Source organism: Tamandua tetradactyla, chromosome 1 (genome assembly GCF_023851605.1).
Source record: "Tamandua tetradactyla isolate mTamTet1 chromosome 1, mTamTet1.pri, whole genome shotgun sequence".
NCBI classification, from domain to species: Eukaryota; Metazoa; Chordata; class Mammalia; order Pilosa; family Myrmecophagidae; genus Tamandua; species Tamandua tetradactyla.
Window position 1 is genome coordinate 218,200,001 of NC_135327.1, and position 21,245 is coordinate 218,221,245.

General features: G+C 36.9%; 1 protein-coding gene across 4 annotated transcripts in view; it reads left to right on the plus strand.

Annotated features, from left to right (window-relative positions):
• Positions 1-21,245, plus strand: part of ITGB1 (integrin subunit beta 1) — a 114,862-nt gene that overhangs the window by 70,922 nt on the left and 22,695 nt on the right. For 3 of the 4 annotated variants that reach the window (XM_077152124.1, XM_077152121.1, XM_077152125.1), the window contains exons 2-4: positions 12,865-12,931; positions 18,115-18,200; positions 20,977-21,199. In XM_077152124.1, the coding sequence (XP_077008239.1) occupies positions 12,865-12,931; positions 18,115-18,200; positions 20,977-21,199 (376 nt within the window). Of the gene's footprint in view, positions 1-10,866; positions 11,100-12,864; positions 12,932-18,114; positions 18,201-20,976; positions 21,200-21,245 lie in introns of those variants that run through there. The other variant, XM_077152123.1, reaches the window with a different exon arrangement.

Consider the following 21,245-nt stretch of genomic DNA (forward strand, 5'->3'; position numbering starts at 1 on the left):
AAATATTTTCACGTTCATAATCACATTCTATCCTACCAACAGTTCTGAGGTAGATACTACTTCCAGCTTACTGATGAGCAAAACAAATGATGTTTAGTTTAGTTTTAAACCATATGTGTATAAATTATACCCAGAACTATGCTTGTTCCACTACACTGCAGGCAGAAGAGATAAGACAGAAGTTATTTAATGGTCCAGATTTATTAAAGTTTTGGTCAGGTAAAAAGTTTGGAGTGATTTACCTAAAAGATAGATGAAATTAAGCGATTTGAGAATTGTGATGGTGAATTTCATGTGTCATCTTGACAAGATTATGGTGTCCAGGTGTTTGGTCAAGTAAACACCGGCCTAATTTTTGTTGTGAGGATATTTAGTAGGTGAATTTAAATCAGTAGTCAGCTGAATTGCATCTACAATTTACAAAGGAGCTTGTCTCCCGCAGTGAGAAGAGTTGCATTCAATCAGTTGTAAGCCTTAAAGTGAGAGTCAAGAATTTAGCAGATAGAAAGTAACTTCTTTCTCACAGCCAGCTTCTGGGGGATTTGTCACCTTCATTGGCATTTCCAGCCTGTGGCCTGCCCTATGAAGTTTTGGATTTGCCAATCCCCACAGTTGCATGAGCCAGTACTTTAATAAGTTTCTTGATATTTATGTCTGTCTGTCTGTCTGTCTGTCTGTCTATCTATCTATCTATCTATCTATCTGTCTATCTATCTGTCTATCTATCTATATCTATCTAAACTGTCTATTCTGTTTCTCTGGAGTACCATGACTAATACAAGAATATAAATCACAATTCCCCTTACTTGAACTTTGTAGAAAAAAATCTTGCTTTCAAGTGCTTATTGATGCCATTAATTAGGACAGTTAACTTCTTTTGCTACCTGTATTCACAATTACTTTTTAAAGGCTTTCTCAAACAAAGCAGTTGCTAACTGGTTCTTCTTTTTCCCATGCTGGCAAAGTCACAATCTACAAGTGTGAAGAAGGAACTGCTCCCTAGTTGGTTTGAAAAGATCAGATACTGTCCTATCTTTGGAGTAGAATGAGGAGCTGGGAAGAATTTAAAGTTCAGGCAACTTTTCATGCACCTTTTAGATTAGCCCTTCATAGTATGGCTTAATTACAGTGTTTAAAGTATTTTTCTGCTTGTATTTTAAGTCCTTCCTTCTGTAGTCCCCGAATTGATTTTTATGTCTCCCCCTGGCCTCTAATTTTTTTTAAAATTTAATGCTTAATTCCCCTTTTTTTTCATTCTCACATAAGGCCATCATGTATATGTGGGAAGGGGATCATACCAGTTATTTATTTCTAGGATCACCATTTCACCTTTGCCAGGCTCTATTATTGCCTTTCTGATTACATTGAATTATTATTTTGAATTCTGTGTGATTTTTCTTAAGCTCCTCTTCCTGTTAATGCTGATTCTGTTCTGCATATTTATTAGTTCTGTAGAGGATTTTGTCCTAAATTTCTTTCATTACTCTGTACACTTTTCCTAGTTTTTGTCATCTCACTGTTTTTAATCACTGTAAATAAATTCTATTTGAGATTCTATAAATTCCTCTAAGAGCATAATGAATTTGCCTCAGTTTTTTATTTCTAGAGAAGATTCTTTACTTTCTTTTTTCACTTTTTTGTCCTATAGAGTTTTTTCTTTTCCCATGCCCCTACCTCCTCCACCCCCAGCAAATTTACCTTTGGGTTATTTGCACCCATGCAGCCTGGCCATGCTTTATCTGTGGACGAGTAGTGGTAATTGTTCATCTTCTGTATTCTTATATTCTTTTGGAAAAGTTGGACAGTACTAGTGATCAGTTTTGTCTTCGGTCTGTTATTCTGTAATTTTCTTGAAGTATCTGGCCCCATTGTGCGCTGTCTCAGATTTCAAAGCCTTACACTTTTCCCTTGAGAGCCCAGAGCCTTGGAGCCGCCAAGCCCCTGATGTTGGAGCGCATTATTATATTATTATAATATTATCCTTGGATATGAAGGGACCACAAGTCCTTCTTTCCCTCGGTGGAAGTAGTGAATTTTAGGAGGTTTTTCAGTTCAGGCTACCGTTCTGTTTATCCATAGGCGGGAAAGAGCACTTCATATCGGTGCCATTTTGCCCTTTGCCCTGGTATGCTGTCCCTCTGTTCTCTTGATTTTTTTTCCCAGTTCCCTATCCTCCCTGCTAAGTTGTAAATCACTACTCTAGCTCTCTGTTTGGCCCCTAAACACCTCCAGAGTCAGCACCACACCTCTTCCTGCCAGACAGAGAGAAAAAATGGTTGAATTCTGTGTGTTTTTCCTTGGGCAGGAAAAGCACTCGTCCTGGGATCAGTTCATTCCAGACTCCTCTTACTCAGGTTACACAGGGGAGAGAGCCGTCAGGGTTCCTTCCTCCCACTATCTCTTCCCACTTTAGCTTTATTACACCCAAAAAGGGAGAAAGTGGAATACCTCATGCTAATTCATAGAGTCTTTAAGTTTGGCTCTGTGTTCTTTTTCTGAAATACACTGACTTGTGAACATTAATCTCTCATGTTGGCCTGTTTATTTTTTCCCTTTTAAAAGCAGGTACAGAAAAAATGATGGTGGAATGGACTTGGGATGAATTCAACTTTATACCTCAATATAGACAGCAGAATCTTTTCCCCCATGAAGGTGAAACGATTTTCAAATGAAATGACAGAAAAGGAAGCAGATTGTGTTTCCTGCAAGAGAATATTTGTGTGTTGATAACTTTAACCTTTTTTATTAGAAACCTATTTATCCAAGATTGTATAATGATTGAAAGCTTGGGTTTTAGTGTCAAACTGTGTTTATATCCCAGCTGTATGGTCACTTATATATCTGGTACATGGTTGACATATGATAAATATTGTTGACTTGAATTTAATTAGCTGTATTGAACATTTTTGTTCCCATGTACACATTTTTTGTGCCCATGTACAGAGATTTTAAAGAAAGAAATCTTTTATTGATTACTTCTTTTGGTACCAGGTAGCTTTTGGGCACCTTATTTTAAATATCTGAAATTGATGTGTCTATTTTTATCACTGCATAGTTTTTTTATAAGTAATTTTTCTCTAAAGTATAACTGCTTAATGTCTGCCAATGTAGTACATGTAAAGTACCTAAAGATTTTATTTGTAAATGTAAAAGGAAATTTCAAATGATTTATTTGTAATATTGTTAAAACATAATTAAATAATGAGTGTGTATTTAAAAGTTTGAGCAGGACATAAACAAACCTATACAAATAAAGATGATATGCAGTGGAGATTAAAATAATTATGCACACTGTTTGACAGTGAGAACAATTGTATATATTTGGAGTTCTTAATCACTAAATTGAGATTGTTTGGGAGAGGTGTTTAACATTATTTATTGCTCAGTGAATGGAAATATGATCCCTTATAGGTAAAATTGAATATCATAAAAAATGATCTTATGTTTTTGTTGAAATAAGACACAAAATCTGTATCCATATACATGAAATACAACATTCCAGTAACTTTTGTTGGCCTCCATTCAGTTTGAAGGCTGGAGAAATGAAACCACTGCACATTGTAAGCCTCTTCCATTTCTGTATTCTGAGTCAGTTCTGACACTAAAGGAATGTTCTTTCTTTTTAAAATAGTGAGGAAGTAGGCATTCAAAAAATAGGTTAATAAAGACCAAAGTTAGGTCACAGCCTCTGGCTTCTGATGGCCTAGCTTCAGTTCTACCTGGGCAACTTTGGAGAATTATTTAACCTCTCTGTGGCTTGGTTTCCTTATCTGTAAAACAAGAAGTTATCATTCCCGACTTCATAGGGTTACTTGGAAGATTAAGTACCTAGAATAGCTCCTGATAGGTAGTTAGTTCCTATTATTTTTATCATCATTATTGTCATTGTTATAGTCATTTGAAAGTGTTGAAAAAAAGAACATAATTTTTTAAAGTTGTTAATAAGGTAACACTATTACACGTCTTAAATCGTCAAAACTGAGTATATTGCACAATTCTTTTCATGCCTCATGTCTTAAGATGAGATGGTGAGATGGTTTTCCCTCTAACTGAGCAAATTGTCCATTTTTGAGCAGTGGGCAGCAATCTCTGAGTGAAATCAAACTAGTAATTTCAGTTGGGTAATATAACACAGAATTCTAAGTCTCTAATAGTAAGATGTCTTTTTAGGTCAGTTCACTTCTTTTAACCTCTTTTAGGTTTGTTTCCCCATGACAGAGGCCTCAAGTTGTTCTTCCCTATTTCTGTTTTTATTAAGTATGTTATTTCCTACCCTGATCTTTTTTCTAAAGGTGATTCATGATTTTAACTTTCAGAAGTATCTATATTTTATTTCACCTGATGGTCAAAAGCACTGTAATGTTTTTCTGCTTTCATTACTTTATGTACGAAGTGTTAGAAACTAATGGTTAGAAGGCAGATTAACTAGAATGATCCTCCTTAGATGTGGAATCTAAAAATGGTATCATAAGGTCTCAATATTGAAGTTGTCAAGTTGAAAATAAGTATCTGCATGGCTACATTAAACTGTATTTTGCAGTTGCATTATGTTGTTTCTAATCCTTAACCCTTTGTCCTTTTTTCCCTATCTTATGTCTCCCCTAACCTGGATCTGTCTAAAGTTTTCTGCTTATATTTATAACTAAGAAAAGCCAAGGCTTCAAACATGGTTACATTCGCTTGTTACTGTGCTCTAGCTATGTTGTTATTATTAATAATGATAGCAGCAAGTAACCCTTAGGTATGCTTACAAGTGCTAGACATTGTTCTAAATGCTTTAAATGCATCAGCCTATTTAAACTTCACAAAACCTTTATAAGATAGGTACTGCTGTCACCATTTTATAAATGGGGAATATGAGAACAGATTAAATGACTTTCCATTACCAATGACCTTGTTGATGGTTAAGTGGGGATTTGAATTCGGGCATCCTGACTTCTCAGTCCATGCCCCTGGCTCTGTACTTAGCATTGGTTTACAATCATGGACATATTAAATTACCTGCCCCATAAAGCTTACTTTTTTTTTCTTCCAATACCTTAGAGTATCTCCAATTATCTTTATCATAGTTTGAACACTATGCAGGATCCAGAGGACTCTAGGGAATTACTTTAGGAGATGACGTTCATTAGGCAAGTCAGTCACTCACATCCATAGTAGATCGGTAAGAGATACGTCTTAATTGTTAAATCTTTTAAATAAAAATAACTTACATTTGTTTTACTAAATATCTGTATGTGAATCACCTGTCTTAGTCTTTCCTTTCCAGTTCTTGTGATCATTAGGGGACCTCGAGAGTCCTTGAAGATGATACTTCTCACACCCTGGTCCAATGGCTTTCTTTACTCTTTCAAGGTCTTTGATCACTGTTAGTAGAAGCTTTTCCTACCCATCTCACATAGGATGTGTGGCAGCTCCTACCACTGGGAACAGTTCTGTGACTTTCTGTTGACTGCATCTTTTTTAAAAAATATTTTTATTGCCAAATCTTCACACTTATATATTCCATACATGGTGTGCAATCAGTGGCTCACAGTATCATCACATAGTTGTGTATTCACACCATGATCATTTTTTAGAACATTTGCATCACTCCAAGAAAAGAAAAAACTCATACATACCATACCGCTTACCTCTCCTTCTCAATGGCCACTAGTATTTCCACCTACCCAATTTATTTTACCCTTTATCTCCCCTATTATTTATTTATTTTTTATCCATATCTTTTTACTCATCTGTCCATACTCTGGATAAAAGGAGCATCAGACACAAGGTTTTCACGATCACCCAGTCACATTGTAAAAGTTATATCTTTATACAGTCTTCTTTGAGAAGCAAGGCCACTAAAACACAGCTCATCACTTTCAGGTACTTTCCTCCAGCCATTCCAATACACCATAAACTGCAGAGGTATATCTATATAATGCCTAAGAATAACCTCCAGAATAAGGTCTTGACTCTGTTTGAAATCTCTCAGCCACTGAAACTTTATTTAGTCTCATTTCTCTCTGTCCCCTTTTGGTCAAGAAGGCTTTTTCAATCTCTTGATACAACGTCCAGGCTCATCCCAGGAGTTCTATCCAACACTGCCAGGGAAATTTACATGCCAGGGAGTCATATCCCACATAATGGGGAGGACAGTGAGTTCAGCTGCTGAGTTGGCTTAGAAAGTGAGGCCACCCCGAGAGAGAGGCCACAGCTGAGCAACAAAAGAGGGTGACTCTTAGGCCTAATTTTAAGTAGGCTTAGCCTTTCCTTTGCAGGAATAAGTTTCATAGGGGCAGACCCCAAGAGCAAGGGCTCAGCCTATTGAATTGGTTTCCCCACTGCTTATGAGAATATCAGAAATTCTCCAAATGGGTAAATTGAATATTTCCTCCTTTCTCCCCAGCCCCCTAAGAGGACTTTGCAGATACTTCTTTATTCATTGCCCAGAGTACTCTGGGATATATTGGGGCATTACTCTAACCTGGGCAAACCAACAAAATCTGAAGCCCTGTTCAAGATTCTATGTACTTAAAGGGTTCACGTAAACTGACCATGCAAGTTAAATTAGGTAATGCACTACCCAAAATATAAATCTTTCATCAAATAAACATCTCTCCCTTAGGTTTCACATAGAAGTTGAAGTTTTAAAATATGGACGGCATCATCCTTAACCGTGTATTCTGCTCTACCTTAGCCCTATCCAGGTCAGCTTCCTTCGTACTGTTGACTGCATCTTACCTTAAGTGCCTTAGGCTTTCACTTTCTCCCTTGTGGCTTCTCCAACAAGCCCTCTTGTCCATTCGTGGTATGAGAAGCTGGCAGCCACCTTCTGGGCATGTCTAGGGAGTTAATGTTCCTTGGACAGTCTTTTGCTCGTGGGAGACTGGGGTTGATGAATTTACTTTTCTCTCTTGATCCTGCTGTGGACAGCCTATAAACTCCTCCATAGCCCAAACAGAGGCCCCAGCACCCATTACGGTAAACAGAGTATCCCTGTATTCGCTTTTCCCCTTGGTTTAGCTTTGTTCTATTTAGTTACTCCAGCTTTCTTAGAATCACCTTCCAAATAAACCACGTACACACAAGTCCTTGTGTCAGGTCCTGTTTTAGGGAAGAATCCTGGTTAAAACAATCCTCTGTTGTTTTGTACTTACTTAGCCCTATTCATCCAAGACTTTCTGTCTCTGAATTTTAAACTCTAAACTGTCATAATCTCTAGCTCTTTTCCCTTATTTACATTATCCCTTTTGCTTTCACCTACCCGTTGTGATCTTGAATTCTCTTATTTTTTCCTCTATTTTATTGTGACTTTTGTTAACACTCCAACTTCCTTCGCCCCCTCTTTTTTCCTTCTGTACCTGCCCTGCAAACCAGTGTATTAATGCAGTTATTTCGGATTGCAGTCTGAGTGCACACAGGGTGTTCTGTGATTTGAGCATTTCTACAAGAATTTTTTACTTGTTTATTCATGTTAATGATGATAAAACAACATCTGGATTATCTGATTGGTCACCTTATAACTGATTACTGCTTTGTATTTAATTTATAGTTTAATTTTGATGTTACCCTGTATAAAAGCTATAAGCATAATGCATTTTATACCTAACTCTCTGTTGTATGTAATTTAAAATTGTTATCACTAGGGATCTATAGTAACTTTTTGTATTTAAATACAGTCTGGGTGTTGACTAATTTTAAAAAGTTCTTCTTTCTTGGACTTCTGAATATTGTAGGAGGAAAAAAAGCCATACAATTTAATATAATTCAGGAAAAGATTTCTACCTTCTACTTGCCAAGCACTTCTAGGTGTTGTAGCTGTGAATAAGATCACCCAAAGCTCCGTCCTTTTGAGGATTAGAACCCACCAGGGAAGAGAGGTATTAAACAAGTAGTTATAAATGAGATAATTGTTATAGATGTGCAGTTATAAATCAGGGCTGGGGAGGTGGCAATACCTGCTGAACTCTCAGAATTGTTCTGCGATCAAATTTTCTTCCACTCCCTAGTCCTACCTCCTTCTCCCAACAGCTGATCTTGCTGCCTGTTTCAGCAAAAAAACAAAAACAAAATCAGGCTGTTGTGCAGAAACTCCCTAAGTTCTTACTCCGATGCCCTGACTTAGAGAAAAGATGTTATCCCTCCTGCTCAGGGTAATGTACTCACTCGTGGCTCTGTCAGTTCACTTTTCTCTTTGCCCTGGTTCCCCTCTTCAAATCCTTATCTCCTTTTTCTTTCCAAGTATTTTTTCCTTCAGCACCTGACCCACTTTTGTAACTTTTTTTTTTATATCTCTAACCTTTTTTTTTTTGTATCTCGAACCCTGGCCTAGCTCCCGAGATCCAGGCTCTTATGCCTTAACTGCCCAGTGGGTCTCTTTCCCATGTTTCACCCAGGCAGCTCACACTCCACATTTCTAAATAAAACTCACCACTTCCTTCCCTACCTTCATTCTCCTCCCTATGACTTCTTTCTTTGAAGATAATGGTTCTTGTAGATTCCTTTCTTTCTCTCCCTCGCTTATTCAAGCAACCATCAGATTTCTCCTTTCTACCTCCTGATTACTCAGGTTTGTCTTCTTGTCCATCACTCCTACCTGAACTCTGACATTTGCCACCTTTTACATGAACCTTTGCAGAAAATTCCATACTTGTCTCCTAGCTCCTGTCTTGCCACCCATTTTCTAACCCATGAATTTTGTCCTATGTGTATGTAGTCATGTAAGTACCCTGTCCGATTTTTTTCAGTTTCCCTATTTTTTATAGAATAAAATCTAAATTTTCCACTCTTTAGCACAGATGGCATTTAAGGCTCCCTGTAACCTAGCCCGTCCCTGCTTGTTTGGTCTCGGTTCTTATTATTTCCAACTCACACTGAGAGTCTCAGAAATGCTTAAGTATTTTAAGATTGTTTAGTCCATTCTGATATTTTAAGATTCTGAAATAATATAATTTATACTTATGGCAGAAAAATATAGGGATAAAATAATCACTCATAATCCTGCCAGTCAGATGTGGCTACAAATAATATAAATATTTATTTTTTCTAGTCTTTTTATCTGTAAAGAGAAAGAAAGCAAGAGAGAGAACTCCCATTTGGGGGAGAGGCACCCAAACATACATGTTATATGATTAGAAAGAAGTTGTTGTTTCAGGACTTTGCATGTGGAGGCCTCTTGTCTCGAGTATCTTCTCTCCACTTCTCAGTCTACTCATCTCCTACTCCTTTTCAATTCCAGTTGAAACACAACCATCTCTATAAAGTCTAGGAAGTATCACATCCTATTGAAATTATTTGTGTTTGTCTTTGTACTGAACAGAAAGTTCCCTGAGGCAGAGATCTTTGTATCTCCAGGTCTGGCAGAAGAAAACCTGACATGATGGAGAAAGAACTTCCAGAGAGGTGGGGGGGAAACCAGTGGAGTCCAAGGGAATGTGTTAGAAAGGAAGGTGAATAGCACTGCTTTGCGTAAATTCTCGTGAGTGGTTGACTGAAGTATCCCAAGTGTATTGTAGGCATTCAGGAGTTTTTCAAATGAATAAATGCAGAGACTAAAATAAGGCCTGGAAAGTATGTGCTTGCAGGAGCAGTTTCACATGCATCATAGGGAGTGGACGCCAGTTATAGTGGGTTAGGAATACTAGGAGGTTAGGAAATAGAGAAAAGCAGTGTAAACAGCTCTTTCTAGACCTTCGATTATGAAGAAGTGAGGAAGGGGGACTAGGACAGTAGCTGAAAGGCATCTCTCCCTGCTTCCCTATATGAGCTGTTGTGTGTGGAGTGCCATTGGTAGAAAACTGGGGGCACCATTTCTCAGCTTAAGAGTCACCTGGAGTCTAGGTAACTCCTCTGAAGCCTGGTATTAGATTGGATGCAGCTGTTCCCAGACCACACTGAGTCCTGCCTTTCAGGCTTTGAGATGCAGGAAGCTGTTGACGCTGTCTTCTTCCCCGTTCCCATACACATGACATGCGAGGGGTGGGGGTGTCCATGTCCAGTACCTTTACAGACTTAAGACCAATAAGGGAGGCTGTCTTGTCTTCTCTGTCGCCTTAGCTTTACTGTGCAGTTCGGCTGCTTGTTTTCCCCATGGTCATTTCTCACTGGTTTCTTCCAAGCCTCACCGTCTTCATGCTTCTCTTGTTTCTCCGTTGCTGTCTTCTGTCTGCTGTGGCTCCTGTCTGGCCCTGAAGGGGCGTCTCACCTTTTATAGACATCCCTAGCCAATGACTGTGCTGCTCTGTTTCTGGTCAGCGAGCTGACCAGTCAGAGGCGAGTTCAAGTCTGTACTGAAGCAGTTCCCAGCTGTTCTCCTTCTTCTTCTCAGCTGTTCTCCAACACTAAGGCCTTGTTTTGCCTGCTTCTGGATTTGGAACTGTTCCAACGTGGGAGGGTTTCAGAAGGCTGATCTTCAACTTGCCAGTATTTGTGGAAGGAAAAGCACAGTGACATTTAAAGTAGTATTTCAAAACTAAATAGCCCCAGAATATTAGGAAATCTATTTTCTGTTATCTAATAACTTTATTTTAGTGATATGTCTGTGAATTGAAGGCTATTTTAAAAGGCTCTTAAGGCAGTCTCATAGTCGTTGAAGATCTGAGTAGTATCCTGATGAACATGTATCAATCCATTTATGGAGTAAATATTTGTTCTGTTCACTCTGTGTAGAAACTGCCCAGATACTCCATTCTTCACAGTGATGCATTCCTTCAGGGGTTTTAATGTTCCAGGCCCTTTTAGTCATAGCTTTGGAATTGATAACATTATTTGAATTGCTTAGCATTGGTCTAAGTGGATTCATTACACATTGAAGCTTTTAGGAAGGCCTTAAAAGGTGAACTGCTAGGCCTTGCACACTCTGACACTCATCTTCCGTTGGTCTCTTGAATGCAGTCACAACTGACTAGTGAGCAGAACCGTAATCTTGGGGCACCAGCTGGCAGCCTCACAGAACTTGCTGGTCTGATCCCCAGTGCAAAGTGGATGACTCTGCCTGTTGTGCTCACAGCTCTCCTCTGGGAAGCCCTATTGAGCAGAGGAAAGCAAGGATCCTAGGGGTATTCCCTGAAGCACAAGGAAGAGTACTTCCTCAGAACTCTGGAAATAGCTTCCTGGTGGGTGAGCTCTCGAACATGGAGGCTTGTAAGAGAAATACTGCATTAATGCGGAGTTCGGTTAACTTTTTTCTTGTTAAAGGAAATTTACCAAGAGAAAAACTGGGCAGCTACATCCTGCCATAATTGTTTTCACTAAGAAAGTAAAGGAAGGAAGAAAACACTGTAACAATTAAAAAACAAACAAAACCTTATCCTTAATTCACATAATTCTTCATCCCAGGTCTCTTTGGTTGCCTTATGTTTGTATACTTTTATTTTTACATATGTGTCGTAATAATGTGTCCTCTGTATCCAAAATTATTCCATAAATGTTGTAATGTTGCAGCATTTTATTATTTTTATGACTACCTAATAGTGCATCAGGTTAATGCAGTTACCTGTTACCCTATTATTAGTTATGGGATACTTCCACTTTTTTTAGTTATAAATGTGCTAGGGTACTATACTGAACCTGTGTGTATGTGTTTATCAACTGTGTCCTTCGAACAAACTGAGTAGCTAGGTTGTTAAGTCAGAGGGCGGAAACATTTTTTTTCCTGGTTCTTGATATAGGTTGTCAAATTATTTTCCCCAAAGTTGTACCAGTTTACAGAGCTATCTACCAGCCATCTCTGCTGTAGGTCTTCATGGTTTAAAGAGCCCCCCCCCCTTTTGGGGGGCCAGTTTACCTTATGTTGCTTTAATTATATTTCTTTGATAACTAGTAAAGCGAAACTTTTTTTTTTGGTATATTTTTACTTATCTTTTGTATTTTTTACTTGTGGGGAGACAGATATTTATGCCAACTTTTTAGACTGGCTGGTAGTCCAAGAGTATTAGTCAAGTATAGGGACAGCACCCCATGGTGTCGCTGTCTCTGACCCTGTCTGCTAAGGTATAGAGTAATATCTTGACATCTTTGTGCAGAAAACAGGTATATAAAGATGGTTGGGTGTTGGGTGTTCTGCTTAATATAATTTTTGATTCTTTAAGAGTTATCAGATATTATTAGTGTATCTTACCCATTTTCAAAGACTTAGAGTCAAGTGTAATTCATTGAATCAAATTATACAGAATATTAAGTTTTCTTTCTATTATATTTCTTTATATTCAGGAAAGGACTCAAGGCTCAGGGTCTTTTTATATATATAAACTTTAAAAACTTTATTTTCTTGGTTTAGTTTGTAAATCCAGGAAATGTATGGAATTGAGCTGAATCTTCTACTAATTCCATGCATAAAAGTTGATTTCGTTAAAAAAGGAGAAACAGTAATAGGAGCTCAAACTCAGAAATTCTGAGTCAGGGCCTTGTGCAGGATATTGGTCTTAACGTAAGAGAAATAAAAACTGTTGATGGATTGGAAGCAGAGGGATGCTTGGTGAGAGCATCACTGGAAATGCCCCGGGTGGGGTACAGGAGGATAGGGCTGGAGCGAGTCTCCAAGGGGCAGAGATAGCTGAGAACTTTTAGGGTGGTATGGAATACCTGATACCAGTATTCATTTTGAGCACCCTTAATTAAATGGTGAAATATATTTGATTTGGGGAAAAGGGGGATCTGGTCTGGATGCTATTTTAAAAGTGCAGGTGGAAGGTGAGATACCAGGCTGGGGAGGAGAGGTGGCTGAGGAGAATGTGGCAGTGGGATGGGAGGGAAATGGTTCAAAAGGAATTATATGTATTAATCAACAGAAGATAAAGTGGGGCACATTTTATATTTAATATATTTTCTTATTTTATTTTTTTATTATGTTCTTAAGATGATGTACGCTTTATATTTCAGATGAATTTACAACTGATTTTCTGGATTGGACTGATCAGCTCAACTTGCTGTGTATTTGGCCAAACAGGTAAAAAAAAAAAAAAAAAAAGTGTTTATATGTTTATAGCTGTCTTTCATTTTGGGATCTCTGCATTACTTTTTGGCCAGTTAGATTTCTGGGCAAAGCTAAGTCAGATCATGTAGCTCCTGAGCCCTGCAGCCACCCCTCCTCCCTCAAACTGAAGTGCCTACAGAGTCCTATGGGATCAGGCTCCCCTGACCCTCTGCCACCCAGTTGCTCTCACCTGCTCTCTTATTCTGGCCTGAATGCCCCCGGCTTCTGCTCAGAGATACCAGGCAGCTTCTACCCTGAGAGCCTTCCTTGGATGTGGCTGCGCCCTCAGCCAGGACTATTTTCCCCCTTCAGCTCTTGGCTCCAGTGTTGTCTTCTCAGTGAGGCCCTTGCTTTCTACCGTGATTATAACCACATCGCCCATCCACCACACACACATACTTCCTATTCTCACCCCTTTATTGTTTTTTTTCTTAGCATTTACAACTTTCTAACAGACCCTGCTTTTTCTTTATCTGTCTTATTTGTCTGTCTCCTGTAATAGACTGTAAGCTCCATGAGGATAGAGATTTTTATTGTTTTATTTTCACTGCTATATTGCTTAGAAAAGTGCCTCGCAGATAAAAAGCTTTAAATAAATATTTGCTGAATGAATGAGCAAGACTGCCAGTGTTCCCACACAGTGATCTTCAACCCTTTAAAGTTATTTCTGCTCAGCCCTTATGTCCTGACAGCCCTGCTCACTTTGAGTCCCTCTGTCTTTGGTCTCCTTTTAGTGGCTCTTGAGGTCGCTGACCAATTTACAGCCAATCTTATTGTCTTCCATTTTCTTTGGTCTTAAGACAGCTCTTCCTATCTCTTGATGACTCAAAACCCCCATATATTGACTTGATGCAGTCATATTCTGGCCTCTTAAATGTAGCCGAATACCTGCGAGGCCAGTAATGTTAGGACCAACCTACCTGCCACCCACTAGTCCCCATCTGAGTTTAAATGACTTTGCTGTCTCTGCGCTGACCCCGTTTCCCTGTCATCCTGTCCTGGGTTCATAAACTGAAAAGGCATTGCCTTTTTATGGTACCTGGTTCTGTCACTCTTCCAGCCATTTTCTGTGTCTGTGCAGTTAAGTTGGAATAGTAGGAAGCTCTGTAGATGTGAGCAGTAGCAGTTGTCTGTTCAGCTGCACTTAGTTTATGAGTCCTGGGTGACACGAGTGATATGATTGTGTTTTGAAAAATTTGCACATGTAATACAGGAAAGTTGTATGCACAAGAAGAGCTTATATTTTAGAGTATGTGTTATGAAGAGAATTCTATGTGAGAAGAGGTAGAGAGTAAAGAATTACCTGTGCTGCAAAAATTAAAATACAAATTTAAGTTTGAGAAAGATTGGAAAGTAAACTACAAGGCCAAACTTGTATATTATATTAGAAAAGGGGCACATAGCAGGGAAGAAATGAGCAAGAATAAATTTGACAGAAGATAAATAATAAGTAGGTGTGTATATGCTTATTGTGTGAAAAATGTTATTTTTAATGGTGTTTTTAATATAACATATATTAGGATTAAGTGCAAAGAAATACAAAAAAGAAAAAAAAAATGGCTTATAATGTTCCTGTCCAGATAATCCCTGTTGACATTAAAACAAACAAAAATACATGAGAGAGAGAGAGTACCCATACATATAAGTAAATGTAGAAAATGGAAATGGCATAGTACAGAAATACAATAAATAGGGAGTCTTTTTTCTACTTCCTTTTTTCTTCTCTAATATGTAACAGTATCTTTTGACTTCTTCCAGAAAAAAAAAATTATTATTATTTTCACATATAGTGTGAATAGTATCTATATATAATTCATTTGCATATATAAATGTACCCATAAGACAGTGATTTTACTGTTCTTACACTATATATCCTTTCACATTTTGTCTTTTCATTTATATTTATCTAGATCTTTATATATCAAGAAATAGAGATCTGCCTCTTTTTAATAGCTGCATAGTATTTCATAGTTTGGGTGCACTACAATTTATCACTCCACTTATTTGAAAAAGACACTTTGAGTATCTGCAGTATTTTGTTTTGATTTTACAAAAAAGGCTTCAGTGAGCTGTTTATCTGCTCTACATTTATCTTGGTGAAATTTTTTGCTTGAACCTGTAATATTAATTTCTAGCAGTGAGATTATTGGGCTAAATGCATGTATATTTTTATTTTTAATAGCTATTCCCAAATTGTAGTGACAGAGGGAAATTTATTTTTCCAAAGAAATATTATTGATAGTCAAAAGCGCAAAATATACTAGATAAATTGGTACTATATAATAAAGGATAGAGTTACTAGACCTTTAAAAATATATAACTTGTGGGTATTGAAACAAATAGTTAAAACTTGAACCTGACCAATCCATTAGAATGCTTAGATAGGTAAATATTCATTCAACAAATATTTATTCTTCTAGGTGCCGGACATTACTTGAGCACTTGGGATATATCAGGGAACGAAATGAACCGAAAATCTTTGCCCTCTGAAAGCTTACTTTCTACCAAGGGGGAATAGAAAAAAAAGTAAAATAAATAAATAAATTATAGAATTTATTTAAAAAAGAAGAAAGAAAAAAATACAGCAGATTGAGGGAGTTCAGGATTATGGCTTTGTAGTTCTTATGGTTTTAAGTAATCAAGGTATAACTGGTTGAAGAGCTGCCTTTTAAAAGATGAAGGCAGTGTCCCTCTTGGGAAGAGAGTTTCATGTGGAGGGAACAGCCAGTGCAAACTTCCTAAGAGTGAAGTATGTTGGGGTATCCAGGAAACAGCACGTCAGTGTGGCTGTGCAGCGTGAGTGAGGAGGAGAGAAGTCAGAGACAGAGAGAGTATGGGATGTTGGGGGCAGGGGGCGGGCTGAGTGTGCAGATCCTATAGGTACTTAAAAGACCTCTGACAACTTTGACGTGACTCTCAGAGAGCAGAGGACTGTGACATGATCTGTCTTATAGTTTTGAAATAGGTTGGGGTGGGGGTTGAAGTGCAGAGAGCTGGGTAGACAAACCAGATAGAAGGCTTTGCCATAATCCAGTAAGATAGGACGGTTGTCTGGTCAGGGTGGTAGCAGTGCAGATAGTGAGAGGCTGTTGATTGATTTTTGGATAGACCTTATTCTGTTAAATCTAAGATGCCACTGTAAGAGCTTTGACTTACTCAGAAAGAAAAAATGCTGCCCCCCCAAAGTAGGATGTACTATCGATTATAAGATACGTATCAATTTCAGAAGTGTAAAAATTTCAAAATAAGCATGTCTCTGTATTATTATTTTCTTTTAATGGCATGGGCAGGGTCTGGGAATTGAACCTGGGTCTCTGGCATGGCAGTCGAAGAATACTGCCACTGAGCCACCATTGCACTGCCTGTGTCTGTATTTTTAAGTGAAGTAGTTATGGGGTATGAAAGGAAGCCAAGGAGCAGTTGGAAGGAATGGGTTACCATCAGCTAAAGTGAAGACTATTCCAGGTGGAACTGATTCTGTGGGAAGAATCACAAATTCAGATTTGTACATGTTAATTGTGGTATCCAATAACTCCAAATGTGGTAAGAGCAGAACACCAATTAAGAAAAAAGACTAGTGAAGAAAATCTAGAGGAAAACCACAAGTGTAAGATTACAGATGAGTTGGCTAGTAAAATTCTAAACTGATAGGAAAAGACCGCAGAAAAGAGCTGAGAGTTTGAGGCTTCAAATGAGCAGAGAAGAAGCAAAGGCCAGGGCAATGGGAAATATTTAAAGAAAATAATAAAAGTAAATGTACAGAACGGTGAACTCGGGACATACCCATGACTGTTTAAACAGTAAAACCAAGAGTAATTGGCTTTCTTGATATTTTTACTCTTTGATCAAAAAGTCTCACAAAATGCTGGTATTATCCACAAGGAGAAATAAAGCTGGAAATATATTTATCCAAATGGATAAAATAAAAGAAACCTTAAATAACTAACAGTTTAATTGATATTCTATGAGCAAAGATTTTTAAAATTAAAAAGTTTCCAGTGTTATTATTGAAGATATGCTGCTGGTGGGAGTATAAATTAGTATGTTACTTCTGGATAGGAATTAGTGTCTATCGAGAATCTTAAAAGCAGCAGGACTCTTCAACTTGGTATTTCTTTTTCTTTTGGAGTTTGTTACAAGGAAACAATCAGATACGTACTAAGGCTTGTATAAGGATGTTCATTAGAATGGGCTGTCAGGGGCTGTGTTTGTCTGTGCTTGGAGTGACTGGGTGTGCACGGAGTGTGTGAAATGTGCACGTGTGCAATCGAAAACTAAATTTAATCACTAATAAATATGGATACATTCATAGAGTGAAATTGTGTGTGATCATTAAAAGCAATTTTTTTTTTTAAGAATGTGTAATCATGAAGGGAACGCTTAGGATAAGGAATAAAAAAAGCAGTAAAAAAAATCCTGTATACATAAGTAGGCCTTCAGTTTCATTTGAGTATTATTTCTATAAATGCTTGCTTCCTTGTTATTTCTTGATGTATCTGCTTAGAAAAAAGACTGGAAAGAAATTATACTAAAAAGTTAGCATTTATTTCTTAGAGTGGATTATGGTAGTTTTTAGTTTGTTCCATATGCTTTTATGTAGTTTCCAATTTTTTTATAATGATCAATATGTTACATTTATAATCAGAAAAGATACATTTAGTGCTTACCATACGAAAGGCATGGATTTAAAAAATTTAAGACAGTTTGAACACAGGCTGAAAAATCATGGGATTTTAGACTACATGAATATGGACTTTTCAAATAATTCACATAATAAAATTGAAGGGAAAGCCACTGAAAATGTTTGTGGGGGTGGGGAGTATGCTAGTGTAAGGAAATAACACTTTACCCATGGGTAAGAAAGCTCATCACATTTATGACCATTCAAATAATAGATTCTAAAATTATGCCTTTGGAAATAAGGATGTATACTTAGTTAAATAGTACCTAGTATTTGGTACAGAAGGTGAGAAAGATAACTGTGTCCTGTGGCTTCCTGTGGTCTTTACTGAATCATGTTTTTGGGGGGATAGATTGGGATCAGCTTAGTAACTGGGTTCATAACATTCTCGTTGAACAGTCCTATAAATTGTTTTTCATTATTTTCTCTTTTAAAACTTGAAGTAAAGTGGTGTATTCTTTCTTTTTCCTGATAGATGAAAATAGATGTTTAAAAGCAAATGCAAAATCATGTGGGGAATGTATACAAGCAGGGCCAAATTGTGGATGGTGCACAAATTCAGTAAGTAAGATTGTCTTTTGCATTTATTCTCTAGTAATTTAATTTGCCCCATGCCATGTCCTTGGGAGGTGCTAGATAAGAATTTCCACTTAAATTAGTGTTTCTTGAGTAAGTATTAGTGATGTGCAAAAAACCATGATGGCCTCAAGACTAGTTAATTTTTTCTAACACAGTGCCTCTAGCCACATGTGGCTATTGAGCCTTTGAAATGTGAATAGTCCCAATTGGGAATTGTTGTAAGTCTCAAATAGATACCATATTTGCAAGTATTATTTAAAAAAATCAATAATTTTTTATATTGATTTCATGTTGATAATATTTTAGGTATATTTTTAAAATTGATTTCTCCTGTTTCTTTAACTTTTTTTAGTGTGGCTGTTAGATGATTTTTTTTTTTTTTTTTTTGCGTGGACAGGCACCGGGAATTGAACCTGGGTTTCTGGCATGGCAGGCGAGAATTCTACCACTGAGCCACCATGGCCTACCACTCTAGAAGATTTTTAATTATATTTGTGGCTTGTACTTTATTTCTGTTTGACAGCTTCCCCCTAAAAGATGAGGTGTTTAGTTTTCAACTGTTTTAGATTTTTTCCCTTATTCTGAGAGGGAAGTACAGTTAACCTTTCCAATTATGTTTGATTTAAACTAATATAGAATTGATTTGCATTCTGATATAAGCTAATTGAGATTAGGCTTTGAGTTTTGTTAACTTTTGTAGCCTAAACTGATGCCTTCCACAAAGCTTACTAGATGTTGATTGAATAAACTGATTGAATGAGTCAGTAGGAAGTAAGGACAAGTCATCTTGAAGTTAATTACTACAGAGTAGTAGTAATAATAAATAATACCAGAAGGTCAAAAGTTTATTGTTTATGCTTTCAGCTGAACATTTGTCCCAGATTTCAATCATCTGGCTGTTTTATTAGTGTAACTGGTGAAGAATCAGATATTTCATAATGCTTGATCATATGAAAGAGGAAATGAAAGGTTTTGGTTTTGGTATTCCAAAATGTCCCTAAGGGCAATTCCATTCTCCTAAAAATGGCATACTGGAATTAAACTGGAGGCAGTTGGGGGGCGGGGTGCTGGGAGTTTCTCTTATTCAGGACTAACTGAAATTCTCAGTTTACTTATCTGTGAAATGAGAATAATGCCTGCTTTATGTTGTTACAGGAATCAGAACTGATGAACATAAAGTAGTTTTATTTAGGGGGTTCTGAAAAGTGTAGCTGCTGTTATCATCAACAACACTCACTTTATGGGGACAATAGTTTGTCATGAAGGTTATCCTAGCCAAACTGTTCTTTCAGTAATTGAACCTTTGATGCTATAAGACATATTTCGTAAATTATTGAAGGCTATTTTGGTATATGTTTAGTGAAATTTTATTTGGGTGTTGATTATGATCTTAAAGTTTTCTGGATTGGCTAATAGTTAGAAATGGATAATTCACTAGTAGCTTGTGCTTTGGTGGTATCTTAGGTTTGATAATATATAAAAATAGTGCAGCTTTGAATCATCTGACCTGTGGTATGTTCCTTTCCAGTTGTTTCTCTAATTACATAGATGCTGTGATCAGTGTTTATGTTTCCATTTTAAAAAACAGCTGATAAAAACCACTGTGTCATCTTTATATTTAAATAACCTTACTTTTGCACTGAACAGTCCCATGAAACTGATAGGTAATAAATAGCATATATGACTGAACATAAAGTGACCCCCATCAAAGGAAGTGCCCCTTTTCCAACGTCAGGATTCAAAATAAATTTTTTTAACCAACTGAATATATTATTTTAAAGGATATATGTAAATAATCATGTCTACTTATAATTTATTTACACATACATATTTTTAAATGAAACACATACATAAATACTTGTTATTCCCCCCCCATTTCTTTAAAAAAGTTTTATTCAAAAATCTTTGCATACATATCTTTAACAGTGCTGTTTTTGTTTCCACCAAGGCACTTTTTCAGTCATTTGATAACATTTTTACTTCCATCTAAGTTGTTTGAGGTACAGTACATTTCAAATTCATGTTATTACTGGAAATTTTACCCCAAGCCATAAGTAGCCACTCACCTACCATTAGGACCTTTATTTTGTTTTCCTAAATTCACCTTATGGAAATATATTCATGACACTAGTCATATAATCATTTACTGTAGTCTCTTTTTGTATTGCTTTTTAAAATACATTTTAAAAGGATTATTAACAATATTAGCCAATGCTTGAAATTTTGAGGTCAAACCTTCGGGAATACTTATTACTAAATCTGTGCTAAATATCTTGATCTCCTTTTTAAAATTGCCATCATTAATCAGAATGCTTCTTGTCTTTTAAGTTTTCCCTAAATGTAGGGTTTTTCAAATTATTGTGATGGAGAGAGCTATATAATTATAAGACTTTGCATGGACTTTTCTAAGGAAAATTTTGGGAAAAATATATTATCTAGTTTAGGGTATATATGTTATTAGTGGCAATTAACCATATTGTATATGTATCATAAGAAATTTCTTATAATTTGGTAGTCTGAATTAGGAGTTAGGACAGTTAGAATCTACTCTTAGGTGAGTCCTGGAAATGGTGTTGCCTTCTAGGAAATGATTTGTTTTGTTTTTAAATAGGAGCACTCTTGAATGTTCTTAGATGAAGAAAATATTTTGTTTAAAATCCAGAATACTTCAGGTGTTGTTTTATTTTGCAATTGTGATTATGCAGAAGTCTTGATCATTCCACTTTTTGTTCATATCTACATTTTATATGTCATTCAGACATTTTTACAAGAAGGAATGCCTACCTCTGCCCGATGTGATGATTTGGAAGCCTTAAAAAAGAAGGGTTGCCATCCAGACGACATAGAAAATCCCAGAGGCTCCAAAGATATAAAGAAAAATAAAAATGTCACAAACCGTAGCAAAGGGACAGCAGAGAAGCTGCAGCCTGAAGATATTACTCAGATCCAACCACAGCAGTTGGTTTTGCAGTTACGATCAGGTACAGAAATGCAACTCTTTTAATATCTTCATTTCTACTTCAGTGT